The 11722-nt window shown below is 36.4% G+C and overlaps 2 protein-coding genes across 3 annotated transcripts; one reads left to right on the top strand and one right to left on the bottom strand.

Moving 5' to 3' along the window:
- Window positions 1-137: 137 nt before the first annotated feature.
- On the bottom strand, window positions 138-4741 carry LOC112558600 (intraflagellar transport protein 27 homolog). Of its 2 annotated transcripts, none has more exons than XM_025229141.1 (8): window positions 4622-4741; window positions 3983-4084; window positions 3675-3754; window positions 3192-3251; window positions 2943-3002; window positions 2525-2642; window positions 2229-2338; window positions 138-835 (listed from the first exon to the last, which is right to left on the bottom strand). In XM_025229141.1, exons 2-8 carry the CDS (start codon window positions 4017-4019, stop codon window positions 737-739), a joined length of 564 nt encoding a protein of 187 aa, XP_025084926.1. In that variant the 5' UTR covers window positions 4020-4084; window positions 4622-4741; the 3' UTR covers window positions 138-736. The 2 variants fall into 2 exon arrangements, with proteins under 2 accessions (XP_025084926.1, XP_025084927.1); XM_025229142.1 differs by having other exon boundaries at window positions 3983-4096; window positions 4622-4713.
- Window positions 4103-11696, top strand: LOC112558599 (serine/threonine-protein phosphatase 6 regulatory ankyrin repeat subunit C-like). Its single transcript, XM_025229139.1, has one exon. It carries the CDS (start codon window positions 4523-4525, stop codon window positions 5465-5467), a length of 945 nt encoding a protein of 314 aa, XP_025084924.1. The 5' UTR covers window positions 4103-4522; the 3' UTR covers window positions 5468-11696.
- The last annotated feature ends 26 nt before the right edge of the window (window positions 11697-11722 follow it).

Here is an 11722-nt window from a genome sequence, read left to right as displayed (position 1 = left end):
GTACCAGTGCAAAAATGCCATAATGAAATTAAAAGCACATTTATCCAGCATGCATTTTATCAAGATAATAATGAATGTAATGCTTTGTCATACTGCTTACTGTTAGAAATTGACCAACAACGCCATAAAATGAAAGATATTTTTATATTGCTTTATTTGTCAGACGTTCTACTCTATATAATCTTTGTAGTATAGTGAAGTACTGCCCTATGCTTCTGAACTGCATATTGTTCCCAACTGGGTATTTTTAACTTAACCAGAAAATTACAAAAGGCTTGTTTGTACTTAAACTCTGAGTTACTCAAACTGAAAAGATAGTGATTCCAGTTTCAGATCTTCATACAAAACTATCTGTTCATTACCAAGAAGGTCAGATTCTCTTTTTTAATTTCTGTCAGTAGCATTTTACCCTTGGTAGTGTCACTTCCCTCATATAATCACGTGTACATCATGAGAAGCATTGGCCAAATTTATAGTTTTGATTTTTAACAGTATAAACTATAATCATCATATGGTCAGTACTATGCAGCTAATACCAAAGGTGAAAGTAATGGCAAGCAGATAAAAATCTTCCACCACTTTCCTGCTTGAACAAAATCTACTTTTAATTACACTTGCTGAATGTAGTCAAAACAACATATTTACAATAAATAAAATCAACCATATCGGCCAAAAAAAATAATGGACGGGCTATGAAGATTTCAATAATTCTGAGCATTAGATGCCAAGATAAGATTTAGGTGAAAGATGAAAATATCTGAATACGCTCCTGGTACAACTTGTGAAACTCGTTTGCCAAGTAATAAAAAGGTGTGTCGATGTTTTGCATCTCTTTCTGGAAATAAGAAGAAAGATGAGAATTTATAAACTAATCTTTTCGAATGAAAAATGGTGTTTAATGCTCAGGTAGTATGACAATGCAACAAGGTTAACCACTGTAGAGAGAAAGCTAATGACACAAAATGTGAAATGTATATATTATCATGTACATAGCACTCTATCATCCTTTTAAATCCGTACAGTTGTAATTTAAAAAAAAAAACACAAACAAAAACTAAAATCACTGTTTCTTCAAAATTTGCCCATTGACATGACCACAAAAGTTTGGTTTCTACTACCTCAATTTGTATATAATTCGTCCATCACTAAGCAACTGGGCCACTCACTCGGGGACAATCAGTGCTCTTCCCTGAATGCTCATTATGCCTAACACTATCTAATTTCTGGAGATTTCTTTTTCTAAACTAGATCTCTTCAGGGAGGGAATGCATCTGGTAAGTCTAAAAAAAACAAACTAAGACTTCTTTTAGGGACTGTTACAGATGACGTAACCATAGGAGAGTGAACCTAAGGGAGAGATCGAACAAACAGGAAAGCTAAATAAAGTAATTTGACAAGGACAATTCTACCACAGCCTAGAGACAACTTCACCACCACCAAGACTAAATCGACCACTGCCAAAAGACAATTTAACCACCAGTGACAGAAACTGCTAATGTCAAGTATTGCCAACATAAAGCCAAGCATCATTCAAGTGCTGAACCTAAGCAAGACGAAACTACTACTTTATATGAATTTGTAATGTGACTACGTGCAGCTCAGCTGCTTTTTTACCCACTTTTAAATGCATGGATGACATCTACAGAATGATACAAGCATAAAAAAATAATAAAGACAAAAGATTATTTTGTTTCTGTTCATTATTGTTCCCTGCTAAAGTATGGCTGTGGATGAGTTGGTCATGCCATGGTCAATTTGGTCTTGGTGGTTAAGTTCAAGCTGCTTCTCAGACAAGTTGTCCACATCCCAGGGTACTTCCCCCAGTATATTTTGAATGAGTACTTTATCCTTTAATGGAGTTTGGAAAGATAAGACAGCAAAGATGGGTACTGCTCTTATAAAAATGCTGGTCCCAAGATAAAGAGTGATCTCGCCTTGTTCCTGAATGACTGAAGGGCTATAGAATTACCTAAGTCTAGTAGACACCTGAATTTTCTGCACTACCCCAAACCACATGTTCATGTATACTGGTGCATAATTATCTTTAGATATACCCTGACTGAAAAAGATAAAATCTCTGCTTTGCCATTAAAAAACTGATAAAATGTTTTCTGGTTATTGAAGCATTAGTTGTTGCAAAATAGACACTAAATGTATGTCAATTTTGGGTAAAAAAGTGATTTAAACTGAAAGCGTTTGTGGTCTGGTTGTTTTCATAATATACTTACCGCAGAACACTCAAAGTATCCCAGGCCTTTGGACAATGCCAGCTCTTTGCCCTGCTTTGGGCTGACAACACGTCGCTGGTCAAGGTCAGTCTTGTTTGCCACCAGAACTCCTGTCAACAACAGGTAGATTGATGAGACATCATTAAAAAAAATCTTCATATAACTACCCCTTAGCTCTATCATTTCTGCATGTGATTGGTCCTACATTTTTGTTTAATTTCTGAACAATAATGTTAGTACAGAACAGCACAATCTAAGCTACTACATACAAAAGAAAATTCTGAGTTGCTCCTGACCTGGCAAACTGACATCTGGCTTCACAGAGTACACACGCTCCAGCCATCTCACACAGTTAGTGAATGATGCTTCATTGGTGACATCATAGACCACCATGACTAGGTTTGGATGCTCCCACTGAATCCAAGAAAGGACATAAAAAATCCTCTTGAAGAAATGTAACGCTATCATACTTTTCAAAATGTCTCTTATTTCTAATAAATTTGTAAGAGATTGCTTATCTGAATATCTTTGTTTTAAAATTGTTGCAGGCATGCCGTTTTTTCTCTACTAACATTTAATTATTTCCAAATTATGGAAACGTCTTACAACAAGCCTAGCTGCTTCAAACCATACAGAACTCATCTTTGAGGGTAAGGTGGAAGAGTGGTGTACAATATATTTTTCCTCAAATTTTAACAGCAAAAATGAACTTACAAATTTAGTCACTTGCTCAGAAAAAACATCTTTGCCAGCTGAATCGTACAAGAACAGTTCCTGCAAAGAATAAAGAGTAATAGTTTGAAAAAAAATAGGCTGTAATGGAAATCTAAAATCACCCACAGACGTAAAACTAAACTGCAACATATTTTCATTGTAAAAGAAAGATGGGTGTCTTCAGTTCTATTCAACTTTATTATTACCAATAAACTGATAATCAGCAACTGTCAATAAAGATAGTCTTACTACTTGATCCCGTGTATCTGGTATATTCACTGGTTTCACAAGCAGTTCCACACCTACTGTCTGAAAGTATTAAAAAAAGGTAATAAAGTATTTTTAGAAGTACTGGACTTTCTTGCCTCACTCACCCTTTCCCTTAGCCATACTAAATAGATGTGTAAATAAATGTCCAATGCAATCCTATTTTGCCCTCATGACAGAGACCACAGATTTGCCCACTATTTTTTTTTTTTTTACTTTGTAAACAGCTGATTGAGAAGGTCTAATCTGATGAAAGCATAATAAAAACTTAAAATAAAAGCTTATTTTAATCATGACACAATAATAACATTCAAGAAGCAATTGTTTCATCACAAATTGGTAAATGATAAATTAGTCAATAAAAAGAATTTTTACAAATATATTCTTCTGCTCTCTTGTTCTCTGCAGGATCTACATATCAGCAGTTTCAGAACATTTCACAAATCTATTGGACCAAACACTTACCATTGTGTAATTCTTGGGAAAATGGGATGAATCACTGTGAAATACCTGACAGATGGAACTTTTGCCAACACCTGCGTCACCTAAAAAAAAAATTAAATCACAATGGATAGTTCAGCCACTATATATACACACACACACACATATAATCAGTCTATTACAGAACATTTCCCGAAATTGTCTAGTTTGAATGTACTCATACAACACTGAAGAGGTTCTTCCAGCAGATTTTAAGTAAACTAAACAAATAAAAACTAAAAAAACTTTCATCGAAATTTAAATAGCCAATTGTAAGAAAATGATTTTTTCACCTGTAACGATGCATTTAGCTCTAAGAATTGTAGGCATTTCGCTAGCGCGTCCCCGTTGCCACCACAAGCGTTTTCAAGAACTCAACTTGGTAGTAGCTTCCCCTGAAGAAAGAGCTAGACCGCATTTACAATGTTTGTTTGTACAGATTGGACTTTATTCTGTACTTTTATTTACACCTCCATATTTTGTGTACTTACATCGCATTGAGTGAAGATGTATGTAACTTTTCACACCATAGATTTCCAGAGCATGATCTAGTTTTGCTTTAAACCTGCTAAAACAAACTCACATGCAGCAAATAATATGGAGGACTCGATAGTGTGATGGCTGGAGTGTAATGAGCACTGTGTTATTAAAAACGATCTGGACGTGCGGCGATCTGGTGTTGACTGTTGTGTATTTCAAAAATTGAAAGTTTGTTTCAGTAACGTACTAAGATTTGAAAGTATACTGAATAAAAGGAGAGATAATTTTATGCTGTTGACGAATTTGATAACGGAGTAGTGCACGTTTGACTCTGTGGTCGTTCACTTCGACAAATGGCTGCTGTGCTTGCCAAGAGCAGCCCCACAAGGGTCGTCATGATACGTACCACGCAAACAACATTCGAGACCTCAAACCGTTATGTGCAGTCCTACCTGGCCTACGATTTATTCACTGCGATCGAAATAGGATCGGTAAAAGCAGTCCGTGGCATCCTGTTGTCCTACCCAGACCTCGATCTCAACTTCCACATTAAGGACGTTACTCCGCTGTCGCTAACGCTGTACAAGAAACATTTCGATATTTTTCACCTGTTCATGCGCCATAACGAGCGGACACGCCGCATGGATCTAAACATGATCAGCAAAGATCACCTGGGGCGGGTCGAGCCGCCCATCATCACAGCCTGTCGCTTGCACTTCTTGGAGGGCGTGGCGGCTCTGGTGCAACAAGGTGCGGACATCGACTGTCAGGATTTCCAAGGTCATACCGCCCTGTGGGTGGCAGCCCGGCAGCAGATGCCAGATTTTGTGGAATATCTCATTGCCAACGGTGCCAGCGTCAATCTCACCGACCGGTATAACTGCACGCCGTTGTTGGCAGCCCTCATGTATCGCGTCAGCTCCATGATCATCAAAATGCTTATCGTACATGGCAGCGCGCTGCGCAGCCCCAACCCCTGGGCCTCAGCCGAGCAGTGCCCGCTGTTCTGGGCAGTGAAGCATGGCAACTCGGAGATCGTCAAGTTGGTTCTAATGGCCGGTGTGCCGATGTCACAGATGCGAACAGTCAAGGCTGCTTTGGTAAACAGTGATGTTGATGGCAGCATTCTGGAACTCCTGGAGGAGGAGACACGCTGTCCTCCTTCTCTGCAGCACCAGTGCAAGTGTGTATTGAGACATTGTGTGTCCAGGTTGGCAGCTGGTCGACACTTTGTCAAGAATACAGAGTCCTTGCCTTTGCCTCTCTCCATGATCCAGTATCTTCTGCTCAACAGATGAGACTGGAACAAGTTGCAGGTTATGTCATACATTGGTGTAAGCTTGACACTGTGGCTTTTGGTGATTTAGTTGTCGTCACTGTTATTGTTCATCACTTTCAGTGTATTGTGGATAGAGATGTAATAAATGAATTCAAACTATTACAGACTCAGCAACTGTTGCATACTAAACAATTATAGATTTGTATTTTATAACATTATTATTGAATTTATAGAGTGCATTTCCCTGTGTGGAAGAACATTTGGGTGGGGCTTTATTGTATGAGTATTTTTTGCTCATTACAGTGTTGTTATGGTTATCAGAGATAGATCTATGCTTCGGATAACCATAGCAATTTACAAAGATCTAGATTTGAGGAAGAAATGTTACTGACAATGTGGTTATGTAGTTGTTTTTTTATTTTTTTCGCGGGTGATGGAGTTTTTAGTTCTTTGGCCCAAGAAAGTTAAACATATTTAGTATTATTAATTTCAAGGTAATTTTGAAATTTGTTTTGTCTGTGTGTTTTTTATTTAACCTTTTGAACACAGTAAGCTGGATTATCCAGCTTAACCATCTACCAACATTTCTTTTTGGGAAATTATACTGTTCAGTGTTGTCATGCTACTTTCATGTTTGTGACTGCTGGATGTTGCTAAAAATAGAAATTATATTTAACAGAAAACTCATTTTTACATTTTTTATGAAGTGAAAGTGACAATAGATCTCACAAATTTGTGTTTTATTTTCATAATATGACAAATACTAATACTTTTGTTTATCTATTAAGTGTGTCAGAATATAGAAGTGGAAAGCTTATTAATTTGTTGAGTTTTTGTTGCAGTCATAAAACATAAACATTATGATGATGTAAAGAGTGTTTTATGCTAAAGGTGATGCAAACATCAGCATTTGAAAATCATATTGAGGGTTCTTTTTTCTTTTCTTTTTAAATTCAAAATAATTTTTTTCCAGAATAGCCCCAGATTATTATCTGAAATGCTGGGGAGTCTAGTATGTAGATCTGCATCTTAGTAAAAACCTCTTGTAAAATTATGGCCATTGCGAAAAGTGAGACTGGTGTTATATTTTGTATAATTTTTGATAAGGTACATGGCCAGGGTTTTTTGTTTTTTGTTTTTTTTAAATAGTAGCAACATTGTTTTAGTGGTTGTAAATAGTGGCTTCAAACCTCCTTTAAATACCTACTGTTTCAAAGTCACTTATATTTTTACATTGAGCTATGTCTTTTGAGTTGGAGTATTCTGCATCAATGAGCCAAACATCGTGCTTATAATATATTGTTATAAACTTATAGAGTTTAATCATTGTCTATGAGGCTAGTACAATTACCTAGAAGTGGCATGTTGACATGAAAACTTTTGATAAAATGTATATTGTAATGATAGCGCACATTAGTTAGTGGCTGTATGTGTTCATTTGTAATCTGAGGGAATCAGATTCAGATGGATTATTGCTAGAATTAAAATATAGGGGGGTTATAAGGAGGAGGGGAGTGTTTTTGTTGTTTTGTTTTGGTTTGATCGTTTAAGATAGGCTTAGAATAGTATTTTGAGCCATGCAATGATAAGATGAACTGTAGTTCCCGTCCTCAAAGATATAGAGGTGGTCTAATAAGAGTGTTTAAAAAAAAAGATGAAAAAAATATCATTGTGGCAATCTTTAAAATATGACCAATATCACGAAATATTACACAGATACAATTCTGTCTAATGAAACCTTTGTGTGTTGCACTTTTGTGTCAGTTTTATTTTAATAGATGTAACTTTGTCATGGTTGTAATTGGGGGTTTTTTTTTCCTCACCTTCCCTAGTGTGAGAAGTTTGATGTTTCAAGTAGGGCATTTTGCAGAATCTTAGGAAAACAACATCTGTGAGGCTGGTAGTGGCTTCTTTGCTGGCAGCTGATTTTGAAAATTCAGATCCTTCCAGCCTCAGAAGAGATGCTATAGCAACTTTTCATACTGTCCCTTTTGAAGTGGATCGTTGGTTTTTTTCTTCTGCAGAGTTATTTTGTGTAATTTTTCATACGTGTTTTGCTCGAACTGTAGCAGATCAGCATCTAGTGGCATTCTTCATGTCAGCTGGAGACAATGATTTGTGGTTGATGTGTGGTTGAAATATATGATGAAATCACGCACTTGTGGCTCAGCCCAGGAGACAGAGGGCAGCTCATCTAATCAGGTAATAAAACATGCAGCACTCTTAAAAGCTGCTGCCATTTTTTTGATATCCCATCTCAAAATCTAATTATGACAAGTTTGTTGTTTTATTGTGTTCTTTCTTTGTACGATATGTGTTGTATGCCTCTTGTGTCTTGATAGTTTCTTGGCTGAATCAAATATATGATGTGTGGTATCTGAAAAGAAACAAAATTGTTCTATGTATAGCTGCGGTATCTTCTGTGGTTGACTGGCAACAAACTAACAAGTGGAAACTGCCTGAAATGTGCCAGATTTCTGACAGCATATTAAATAGGCAGGTGTTGAGAACAGTTTTCAGGCACATGGAATGAAAGACGTTTGATGAGTGTCATCATTAGCTTTATCTCATGCAGTTTGAGATATGAGAGGGCTTCAGGAGAAATTAAAGATGTCACCAAGAGCCCATTGCTGTGTAATGTCTGTCATCTTTAATACCTATGTTCACATAAATAATTTCCATAAATGTTAATCCAGAGATGCGATGAAAACATATTAACAAAGCCAGCCAATCATAATTTGCCTTACAGCAAAACTTCCAGGTGAAAATGAGTTGTTTTTTTTTTTTAAGGTCAGAATACATTTGGTTATTTCTTCACATGAAATCAAACTTGACGTGGAATTGTGCTGCATGCTATTAAACTAGCTACATAGTCAACAGTTACTTCAGCTCCAATAGTGATACTACTCACAACAAGTAACAGAAAGGAAACTGCAAATCATCTGCAAAGACCTGAACTAAAAACTGTGTTTGCAAGAATCTCATTTTTTTTGTAAATGGCAGTAGAAGTGCACAAAGTGGAAAGGCTCTCACTGCAGGCAGGTTTGAAATCAGTAAAAGAGAGACAGTTTAAGTGGAGAAAGATTCACACAGCACACAAAGGTGTGACAGCAGTATGACAAGCGGTACCCAGTTGTTGTCTGAGGCAGTTGACCAGACACAAGAGCCATGACTGAAAATCTTGGATATAAACATTGTCTCTAGCAAAGAAACTGGCTATGCTGGAAAAGCTTATTTGAACGAAATGTGTGCTTTTCTTGTCTTGATGTTTTATACTCAGCTTATTGCACCTTTCTTACTGTGGTTGTGTAATCTTTGACCCATCTGGAATATTGTAACCATTGAAATTTAAGATGCAGGCCTTGGTGCAAAGACACTGAAGTTTGCAAAGGAACTTAAATTTTTTCCAGGACATTATGAAATGACCCGATGTTATCAGACCCAGTGGCATGTCATTTCTAACTCTAAACTAAATGGTAGTAATAGATAAAGCATTATTTCAGTGTCAAATGCAGCTTCATGTCTTTGATCAAAATTTTATATTCTAACCTGCAGATCTTGACGGTAAAGAAGCTGTAAATCATTATTGTATATACTGTCGCTATCACTGTCTTGACAGTACTATTAACAAAACGTTATTGTTGAGCTCTGAGGAGGGGCAACAGTTAGCGCCAGTCACCAATACAGTGAGAGTTGTCTGTCCTGGTTTCAGCTCTAGTTTCAGGCACACTGTTCTTTTTCCGCATGTGACATCTGTTTACAAGGCTGACTACCTTGCCGTGATTTAGCCTTAGTTGCTGGCTCCACGTAAAACACTAATCCCCCTCCTCCCCACTTGCGCTCTGAGAAGGTATGTAAACCATCATTAATGCATGGTAATCAGCATGCCTTCAGACGAGATCACCAGGGTGAGTTTGAAGGCCAATGCACCTGCCAAAGGTTAGCAACCTGTACAAACATCTGAAGAAAATTTAAGGTGGTTATTTGAACATAGCTTATTTATTAACAGTTATAAGTGAATGATTATAGTGTGAATGACATACCTGGAAACCTAATGCTGTTTTGAGGATCTTGTCTGAAGCCCGATGTGATTTTTTTGGCGAAGAACATTACAAAAAATTATTCTCCTTAGTGTCTGGTACCAAATCATTTATGCTTCCTTTCCCCTTTTTAATGGGGCAGACCAGTGGCGCAAGGCTTAGCGCCTGTCACCAATACAGTGAGGGTTGGCTGTCCTGGGTTCAGCTTTCATCTCAGGAGTGCTGTTATTTCTCTGCATGTGGCATCTGTTTACAGGGCTGGCTGCCTTGCCATGATATAGCCTTAGTTGTTGGTTTGACGTTAAACACCAATTCCCCCCTCTTCCCTTTTTCATGTGTGTTCACATAGATACATATGTGTACCTGTGTATACAGATGCATGCAAGTGAATGATTCTAGTGTGAAGGACATATCTGGCAATTTCATGCTGTTGTGTGGGTCTCTAGTCTGCTGCAAATTGTTTTTTTGTGCAAGACATTGTAACAGATTAATGTCTGGTGTGTGTGTGTATGAGAGAGAGATCATGCAAATATATATATACCTGCATATGTGCGTGTTTACTATTGATAAAATTTACAGAATAAATGTCAGCAATTTGAAAAAGTTATTATTACTTGTTTATCTAATGGTTGTGTTTTCCTCTTTGCGCTGGTACCAGCTCTCATTTGGTGACCTGAAAGGCTTGTGTTGTATGTAATTTGCAACTGGACATTCTTCATAGTTTATGTGATTTTACAATGTTGTGATGCATTTTTTGTAAATGGATATATAAGAATTTTCCAATGTTGTAAGGCAGTGTTGTGGAAGAGTATACATGAAAATTATACATGTTATATATAAGTATTATTGCTTGTGTCTGTGGTGAAAAGAAGCTTTCTTGAATGCCTGTTTTTCAGTTGCCTGTCACATTTAAAAGGGAGCCAGCTTAGTTTTATATATTTTTTTTTTTTTTGAGCAGATGTGCACTAGGAGATGGCATCTAAGACTAACATTTTAGAGTAGTTGGTCATTTTTAAAGAGCTTAGTGAAAAGAACAAGTTCATATATTTCAGTATCAAATATTACAACTATGAAATAATTAAAGGGAGTAAACATATTTCAGGTCTTACCAGATATTCATAAAGTTCAAGTTTCACAGAACATCCTGTCAGCACAACCATAGAAAAAATAAACTTTACTGTCAAAGCAAATGGTGAAATCGCTACTTAAGCCAATAACTCGATCTTTAAAGATGGTCTTTTACTAAAAGAATTGTAATTCTTATAAGGATCTGGGATTAGTTTATTAACATAATCAGGTATAATTCATAGTCATTGTAAATGTATGCTGAATTATTTAGTTCATTCACAGCAACAAATGATGGTTTAAAGGCTGTTTACATGACCCTTCAATCTACCTTTTAAAGACTTCTTAAAACTACCGTAATCCCATGCCTTCACATTGCCAAGACCATATTGTTATGCAAATGCATATGGCTTTTCTAGTCTGCTTTACCAGCCAAAGTTGCTGAAAATTATTATAAATATCATTTCTATGTTTTACTTGCAATATGTAATGCTGAAATTGGCACAAGTTACTGTAATAGCTCCCCCTTTTTTTCTTTCATTGCTTATTTTTTTTATTTTTTTTCTTACCAGACCTGAATTCTAAAAAGTATATTTTTTCGATTTGCATGGAGCTGTTTCATCAATATTATAAAAAATTCTTTGACTCCTGAGGCAACAGGATGGCAGTCATTGCAAAGATGTCACAGAGTTGCTTCAGGAATACAAACACATCTTAATTATAATACAATATCTGACCAAAAATGTTTTTTTAAACCCAGTTTCTGACTTAGCTAAGCCAAGACTTTGTCATGCTGTGGTTATTTCATATGGCACTTAACCAAAGATCATTGCTTGCTTCCTTTATTTTATTTTTTTTTTTTTTTTAACTATTACCAAGACCGTTGGATCTGCTTTCCAATAAATCAAACCAGAGTTCAAGGTTGCCAGTCTAAGGGCATAAAGGAATATTCTTGATGCTTGATGTGGCCTGTGATGCTTCTTATTGTTGACATTTGGTTTTCTTAACACTGAAAAAACTTGTGAACTCCAGGGACATAACTGATTGCTTGCAATAATTATTGAATATTGTGATTTTATTTGCTTACAAAGATTATATCATTTCTATTATAATAAAGCAGACTTTGCTACAAGTCTCCTATTTTTTGGCTGACTTTCAACTTTAATAAC

The sequence above is a fragment of the Pomacea canaliculata genome, linkage group LG3, assembly GCF_003073045.1.
Source record: "Pomacea canaliculata isolate SZHN2017 linkage group LG3, ASM307304v1, whole genome shotgun sequence".
In the NCBI taxonomy this organism is placed as follows: Eukaryota; Metazoa; Mollusca; class Gastropoda; order Architaenioglossa; family Ampullariidae; genus Pomacea; species Pomacea canaliculata.
Note: the sequence above shows the minus strand (reverse complement) of the source record. Positions and strands in the feature narration are given on the sequence as shown.